The sequence below is a fragment of the Astyanax mexicanus genome, chromosome 19 (genome assembly GCF_023375975.1).
Source record: "Astyanax mexicanus isolate ESR-SI-001 chromosome 19, AstMex3_surface, whole genome shotgun sequence".
NCBI classification, from domain to species: Eukaryota; Metazoa; Chordata; class Actinopteri; order Characiformes; family Acestrorhamphidae; genus Astyanax; species Astyanax mexicanus.
Genome location: NC_064426.1, coordinates 24,250,927 through 24,259,557, shown reverse-complemented (window position 1 = coordinate 24,259,557; position 8,631 = coordinate 24,250,927). Strand labels below are relative to the sequence as shown.

The following is an 8,631-nucleotide window of genomic DNA, read 5'->3' as shown; positions in this document are numbered from 1 at the left end:
GAGAGAGAGAGAGAGTGAGTGAGAGAGAGTGAGAGAATGAGTGAGAGAGAGTGAGAGAGAGAGAGAGAGAGAGCTTAATCAACAATCTAATCACAACTCTTCTTAAATAATTACAACATACAACACTGTTATTAATATCTTATTCATTTATTTTCATTTTTTATTATTTATTTATATTTACTTTTTTATGTAAGATTTGTTAATATATATATTTGTATATGTATTGTTACATATTTTTTTTTACCTTTTGTATATTAACTTCTTGTTTCATTGCTTTGGCAAAAGTTGTTAATTGCAATTCATGCCAATAAAGCTTTCTTAAATTGAAATTGAAAAAAATGAGTGAGAGAGAGAGAGAGAGAGAGAGAGAGAGAGAGAGAGAGAGAGGGAGGGTTGCTATTGATTTGAAGCTTAGGTTTATCCCTCTAAGGGATCATTTCAGCCCCATAACTGTGGGCAGACAAAGAAGAACTGAGAGACAAAGAAGAAAAAAAAAATAATAATATAATAACATAAATGTATACATAGGCATATATACACACATACATATGCATACACATACAACTCAATTCTAGTATTTTAAGCAACAATGTGTTATGGAATGTACTCCTTAATAAGGGCTGGAAACCCTGCAGCCACGCCCCCATGTTCCAGAGGCACATTGGAACAACCCAGGGGACCCAGACCATCCACAGCCCAATGCGGAGTATTAAAACTTCAAATATTAACCCTTATTAACCAAGTTTTGCTGACTGTCCTTTAGGATCACCAAAAAAAAAATTGTGCCAATGAAAAGGTGTACAATAATGTAATCATCTCGTGGGTGCGACACTATATTTTTTAAATTTGGTTAATTTAACAAAGCAACCAGGGACTTTATTTAGTATATAGGAAATCATTTAGTCTATTCCATACCTGCCTTATGGTCAATCATCTAAAACTGCAAATAATGAAAATGTTAGCATATAGCCTTCAACACTGAGAGCAGACTGTTAATAGTACACAATGCATATGCAAATTCCATGAGAAGGCAGTCTGTGGGGAATGACTATATACTGATGGTGAGTGAGAGATGAGAGGTCACACCCAATATGCAAGTAGCATGACCAACATCAGGTGAAAACCCCTGCTGAATTGCTCAGTAGACCCCGTTTAACTAAAGAGTAAAACTGAGCATAGTAGTGCAGAGTATTTGGAGAATGAACTCAACAATTTAACACTTTAACACATTTTCGTTTAACTCCAGATTTTTGATCCCCAGAAATGTGTTTTGGTTGTTGTTTCCACCCTTAACTTAATCGTTTCTGGCAGGAAAAATGATCATTTGTTGTTATTTTTTCTTCTTTTTTTATGTATTCAGTTTGTAATTTAATAGTTCTATCAAACCAACAGAGACGACGGCAGCTTCATTCCCAGCGGGGCCTGTTTACACCTCATTAATAATGCAACAAACAGGCCTGAAAAAAGCGCCGCCTCCAGTTCTGGCGGGAATCCTCGTCTTCCAGAGGACAGCAGCAGAAATCGCCGAATTAAAAAAACACCGGTCAGAACTGCGAGCAAATAGAGACCTTACACAATAGACGCAAACACGCGCACTGCAGGCATTATTTCAGAACATCAGAAGCTGTGAGCCTCTGCAGAAGCTGTGGGAGTTGAAAGACTCCACATATAAATGTGTATTTCCATATGTGCTGCAACGCTCATTAAAACAACATTAAAAAGAAAAAGAACGGCTTCCCCGTTCTGATTAGAGTTTTAGAACTTCTGCGACACGGACCAGTCGTTTCGGATGCACTAATGGGGGGAGCTGAGGTATCTGTTGCTTCTCATAAAATTCGTAAACATCCCACTAAAATGCCCAAAAATACCCGAAGAAATTCAGAACACTTGCATTATAGCTCCAGCATGCAGAGCCATAAAAAAGAAATTATTTTACTTACATTTTTTTAGAATATCAAACAAACCTTAATATCAGACAACTATAACCTGAGTAAATACAAAAAAAGAAGGTTTAAAATGATGATTTCATCATTTTTATGAAAGCTGAGTTACCTGATTACTGCCAGAATCAAGAAATCACTTAGATAGAACCTGTCTGACAACATGAAGCAGCCAAAAGATCTGACATTTATCAGTCTAGCAAAGGTTACAAAGTCATTTCTAAATCTTTGGGACTTCAGTGAACCACAGTAAAAGCTAATATTCACAAAGTTAGATAACGTGGAACACTAGTGACCATTCCCAGGGGCGAATGGCCTACGGAAATGACCCCAAAAGGGCATGGACATCTCATCCAGGAGGTCATATTCAAACCCAACACAACTAAAGAACTGTAGGTCTCAACTGCCTCAGTTAAGGTCCGTTTTAAAGATTTTATAATAAGTAAGAGACTGTGTGAAAATGGTACTTTTTGCTGACAAACATCTTGATGGTGGTGGTAGTGTGATGGTGTGATGGCTTTACTGCTTCAGAATCTGGACAACTTGCTGTAACTGATGGAACCATGAATTCCGCTCTCTAGCAGAAAATCCTGAAGGAGAATGTCCAGCCATCAGTTTGTCTCTAAGCTCAGATGTACTTGGGTTCTGCAGCAGGACAATGAACCAAAGCACACAAACAAGTGTAAGATACGTGTCTTATAAAATATTGACTAATTTGCTTTAACCTTAATAAAGACTAGGGACATTTTTTACGCTAGCTAAATGAGATGTTGTCTCTCCAAACCATCCCTAATTGTGGTGGAAACTTCACACTAGACCTCAAGCAGTTTGGACTGGGTGTCTCTCTACTCTTCCTCCAGACTCTGCTCGCTTGATTTACAAATGGTTTGGAGAGAAATGTCATCTGCTGGTGTTGATCCACTGTGTTTTATTATCAAGTCTAAAGTCAGTGCAGTGTTTTTTCTAGAAAATCTTACAGCACTTCATGCTTCCCTCTGCTGACAACTTATATGGAGATTTCATTTTCATTTAATTACCAATAGGTCTTTATATGTAATATTTCCAGCAGAAAAACGGGCCAAAGAGTCTAAAAGCGGAGAGGGTGCGTGTTTCTAGCGCCGAAAAACGGGGCAAAGAGTCTAAAAGCGGAGAGGGTGTGCATTTCTAGTGCAGAAAAACGGGCCAAAGAGTCTAAAAGCGGAGAGAGTGCGCATTTCTAGCATAGAAAAACGGGCCAAAGAGTCTAAAAGCGGAGAGGGTGCGCATTTCTAGTTCAGAAAAACAGGCCAAAGAGTCTAAAAGCGGAGAGAGTGCGCATTTCTAGCATAGAAAAACGGGCCAAAGAGTCTAAAAGTTGTCGTAATTAAGGAGTTTAATATAGAGAGACATCAGTGTTTACACAACACTGTTAAGGATAAAGATAGTAAGTGAAGTAAAATGGTGTGTCAATGAAATAATCAGGAAAAATGTATTATTTAAAGTGGTATATTTCATTATTTGTTTTATTACAGAGTCTGTGGCCCGTGACTTCAAATATATTTCTCCTTCTGGCCCCCAACAAAAAAAGTTTGGACACCCCTGCCTTAAGGGTTGTAACAATTCTTAGACAGAAGAGAAATGGGACTGGGCCTTTAATCACATCTTGATTGCTTGAGGTTTGAATCCACTGAGGCGAAGGATTGAGTTACAAAATTACAAAATAAAAAAATGCATCACTGTGTAAAAGTACATGGAAAGTACTTGATGTGGGGAAAAAAGTTTAAAGAACTGCTGGGTGGTGTAAACTGGATTATTCGGATGTGGATTTAGTGTGTCTGTGCACTTCTTCACTGCCTGTGTCCCTTCTTCCACTCATCCATTCCAATCGCTCCCCTCTCTCTCTCCCTCTCTCTCTGCGTTCGTGCTGTAATTTCATGCGGTGTGACTCTGAGCTTGCCGCAGTAATTACTACTTAAAGCGTGGAGTATTGATGGGGAGGTGGCCATGCAGACACACTCACACCTACACACACACACTGACATACTTTACATAAATACACTCAAGAGAGAAAGAGAGAGAGAGAGATTTACTGTTTTCTTTCGCCATACATGCACTCTAAAAAAATATTTAGATGGCCTTATATCTTATATATGGAAGCCCATTCCCGCCACCTAAAAATAAAAATACTCCAGCAATTTTTTTTTTATTATTATTAAGTAAATTGCTATCTCAATATTTTGAGATACTATCTCAATATTTTGAGATACTAAGTCAATATTTTGAGATACTAAGTCAATATTTTGAGATACTAAGTCAATATTTTGAGATACTATCTCAATATTTTGAGATACTAAGTCAATATTTTGAGATACTAAGTCAATATTTTGAGATACTAAGTCAATATTTTGAGATACTAAGTCAATATTTTGAGATACTAAGTCAATATTTTGAGATACCTTAAATGCTGGCTGAATATACATGCGGCCACCTGTAGATAATGACCTGGGAATTAGGCCAAAAGTGAGAGCAATAACGTTTTAATTCATATTTAATTTTATTTACATTATATTTCACTCAGAGTTAAACTCTGTCCCTCGCATTTTGTTCTCCCCTTTATTCAGAGCGTTTTCACAGCACTTTGCTTACATGCTGTTTTTTACTGTTAAAATGCGACATCTACAGGCGGCCGCATGAATGTTCAGCCAGCATTTAAGGTGGAACGGAAATCTGAATAAGACACTGGCGAATAAGAAGCTAACTTCAGCCTCGTCCAAGATCCGGAGGCTTATTTTGATATTGTGTGATTCCTCTAAAAGTTCCAATATTTCATGATTTGTGAATCCACGTCTGAAGTAGTCCTCAATGATGGTATCCATTTTGCATCTTTGTCTCACCTGCTTCTGTCTCTGTACAGCCTACTAGTATCTCAAAATATTGAGATAGTATCTCAAAATATTGACTTAGTATCTCAAAATATTGAGATAGTATCTCAAAATATTGAGATAGTATCTCAAAATATTGACTTAGTATCTCAAAATATTGACTTAGTATCTCAAAATATTGAGATAGCAGTTTACTTAATAATAATAATAAAAAAACATTTTGCTGGATTATTTATTTTTTTTAGGTGGCGGGAATGGGCTTCCATACTTATATATAAACATTAGTAGTTATATTTACCTGCCAAATATTTGATGTATTGTAGTATTAATTTCTGTACACTTCTGATTTAACTCAATTAAGTTATAAATACAAACATATAACATATTATGTTTGTTTAACTTAACTAAGTTTTTTTCAAACATCAATAGTTTAATTACTGTGAGCATAAAGATTTTAATCAATCTAACATATAACTTGATTTTACAGCCAACAACACTGAGACCTGTGAATCAACACATAGATTACACTACTACATGTCTAGGATAAGGTAGCTTTGAGCAACAGACAACACAACGATGGTAAGTAAAGGAGAGGCCACACCCAATATGCAAATATATGGTGTCAGGAGCCTTATACTGAAAAAAATAAATCTGAGCCTTAGTAAATATAACGTAATTAAATCTATGTTATTAACAACAAAAAAATATGTTTCTACCTTTACATGAATATATCTAGTTTTTAATTACTTCACATTTGTTCAAAATACAAGACATTGTGTATTTTTTCCTTAATATAATTTATTTATGTCCCAACAAATCTTTTTAGGTTCACCTGCACAACAAACACAAGTCTTGTTATATTTACTAGGGTTTTAGTCACTACACGTGTCAATGCTCTTTCTACAGTGTTGGTTCATGCAGCTTTCCTATAGGCTCCTGGTACCATATATTTGCATATTGGGTGTGGCCTCTCCCTTACTTACCATCTTTATGTTGTCTGTTGCCCAAAGCTACTGCTGCTACTCTTTGTGGAATAATACTGGCCACTTCCTACCATAATCATATCTCTATGCACTAGATGTATATGTTTTTTCTTTATATATTTCCTGTAATTGTTTTTGTACATATAGATTTATTATTATTATTTGTTTATATTTTTTTCCTGACCTGTTTCTCTGTCCTTTCCTCTGTACTGCTGTAACATTGTAAATTGTAAATTTTTCACCATTGTGGGATTAATAAAGGATATCTTTTTCTTTATCTTGTTAATACAAAAAGAAAGTCACATGACTCCAGAGCTGATATATATTTTTTTAGCTTTTATTTGGTAAGTTAATACCAATCATCCATTACTGAGTCCCATGCAACCTGGGAAAGGCTCTCCCTTGTGTCCTCGTACTTTTCATCCCTTATGAAAAAGGGCTTCACAGGCACGGAGGTGGAAAGGACCCGTGGTTTTGTCCTTCGTCCCAGAAAGGAAGCTGGTATGTCTTTGTTGATGATTGGCTCCTCAAGCTGCCTTTTCCCCTCCCTGCTCTTTGCTGGCTGGCTGTCGCCCGCACAGTCCTGAAGTGGGAGCTCCTCTGTGCTTGAGACACTCTCAGACTGAGCACACTGTCTATCTTCAGAACAGGAAGACAGGTCATCGACGACACTCAGCTCTGGAAGCTCTACAGCTGACACTGGAGTGTCTTCAGCCTGAGGATCCTCTATTGTGGTGGACGGTTCCTCAAGCTGGCTTTTCCCCTCACTGCTCTCTGCTGGCCGACTGTCGCCCGCACAGTCCTGAAGGGGGAGCTCTTCTGGGCTTGACTGAGCACACTGTCCATCTTCAGAAGAAGAAGAAAGGTCATCAATTACTTTGAGCTCTGGAAGCTCTATAGCAGACACTGGAGTGTATTCAGCCTGAGGATCCTCTATGATGATGATTGGCTCCTCAAGCTGCTTTTCCCCTCACTGCTCTTACCTGGCTGGCTGTCTTCCACACTGTCCTGAAGGGGGAGCTCCTCTGGGCTTGACTGAGCACACTGTTCATCTTCAGAAGAAGAAGACAGGTCATCAACCACACTGAGCTCTGGAAGCTCTATAGCAGACACTGTTGTGTCTTTAGTCTGAGGATCCTCTATGATGGTGATTGGCTCCTCAAGCTGCATTTCCTCCTCACTGCTCTCTGCTAGCTGGATGTCGTCCACACTGTCCAGAAGGGGGAGCTCCTCTGGGCTTGAGGAAGGTGCTCTAGTCCCAGACTGAGCACACTGCTCTTCTCCATTAGAGGAAGGATGCTCATCCTCCTTCTCCACACTGTCCTGGCTGGTACCTGGAGTTTTCTTCCGGGAGCTGTACCACCACCAGCAGCAGCCGGCGACGGCCAGCACACCTGGAACGATTAACGCTTTCAGCATCTGCACCATCTCTAGTTGTCTGTAGCTATGGGTAGCACTATTCTCACGAACTGCTCTCTCCAACACCGAACACCCAACAGACTAAAAACTCCAGCGTGCAGCTATTTATACCTGTCTGAATGCTGGTTCAGAATCACCCTCAGCCAATCGAATTGCTGATGACATCATCACCTTTAGAACACTCGTACGAACATTCTACAGCAGCGCAGCCAACATACCCAGTAATACTGTGTTTAAACACAAACAAAATATAATATAGACAAACCCAAACAATCCCCATTCAAGCCCTGTATACCATATATATATATATATATATATATATATATATATATATATATATATATATATATATATATATATATATGTGTAAAATTGGGAATAAATGAAGATGGTAACGTTAAAAGTGTGAAATAACGCTAATCCTCTCCTCTCCTGCTCCACGGAGTCATCTTCAGGTGAAGTCGTCTTCAGCATTTCTGTTTGTTTTGCTGGGTGGTGTTGGTTTTAACTAGCCGGCTGGACTGTGGTTAGGTTAGCGTAGCTTGCTTTAGCTCAGCATTAGCTTAGCGTAGCTTAGCCTAGCCTGGCTGGTTAGCGTTCTGGCTGTCAGACGGCAGTAAACGAGCGATTTTCTTTCCCTTTTTTCCACAAAAGAATCAGCGCTGAGGGCTGTGGGCGAGCGTGCCCCGGCTGAGTGCTAGCCTGTGCTAAGCTAACGCTGCTGCAGGTGTCCTGTGTGTATAAGACGTTACTCAGCTAATAGTAAATAATAATAATAATAATAATAAAAGCTAATAGTTTTGATCCTTACAAAAAATCCTTGTTGAAAATAATTGACCATCATTCATAAATTATAAAGTACTAATTATTAAACTATTATTATTCCTTTATTTATTTGTATTTGTGTTTGCAGTTTGGAAATGTATGTTGTGAATTAAAAAATATAACTTATCTAAAAAAGGAAATCAGTTGGTCATTCATTATTAGGTGAAATGTCTTGTTTTCTCTCTTGTGTATTTTGAATTACTCTTTAAGCAATCAAAAATATGTTATATCCGATTACTCGATTAATCAAATTGATTTTTCAGTAGAGTACTCGATTACTAAAATAATCGAAAGCTGCAGCTCTAACTGTATATGATATCAGGTTTTTCCAATTGGTAAAATGCACAATCAAACTGCAAAATACTTTATATATCCTGTAAAATGAAGCACTGCAACCAAAACTACATATAGCATTATCAAAATCAAATTTCTGCACCAAATACCTTTAAACCTTTGATTCAATTCATATGACCAGAATACTGCCTACCAATTGTAACAAACTGTTAAAATAATAATAGAAAGCTCTCTTATTTTATTCCTTATTATTTCTTATTATATGTATTAAATAGCCTATATACATATTACCAAAATAAATAACTTAAC

At 37.7% G+C, this 8,631-nt stretch overlaps 1 protein-coding gene across 1 annotated transcript; it reads right to left on the bottom strand.

Moving 5' to 3' along the window:
• Nucleotides 1–6,120: 6,120 nt before the first annotated feature.
• On the bottom strand, nucleotides 6,121–7,296 carry LOC125784451 (uncharacterized). Its single transcript, XM_049468106.1, has 2 exons — nucleotides 6,768–7,296; nucleotides 6,121–6,630 (listed from the first exon to the last, which is right to left on the bottom strand). Exons 1-2 carry the CDS (start codon nucleotides 7,210–7,212, stop codon nucleotides 6,134–6,136), a joined length of 942 nt encoding a protein of 313 aa, XP_049324063.1. The 5' UTR covers nucleotides 7,213–7,296; the 3' UTR covers nucleotides 6,121–6,133.
• Nucleotides 7,297–8,631: the final 1,335 nt, after the last annotated feature.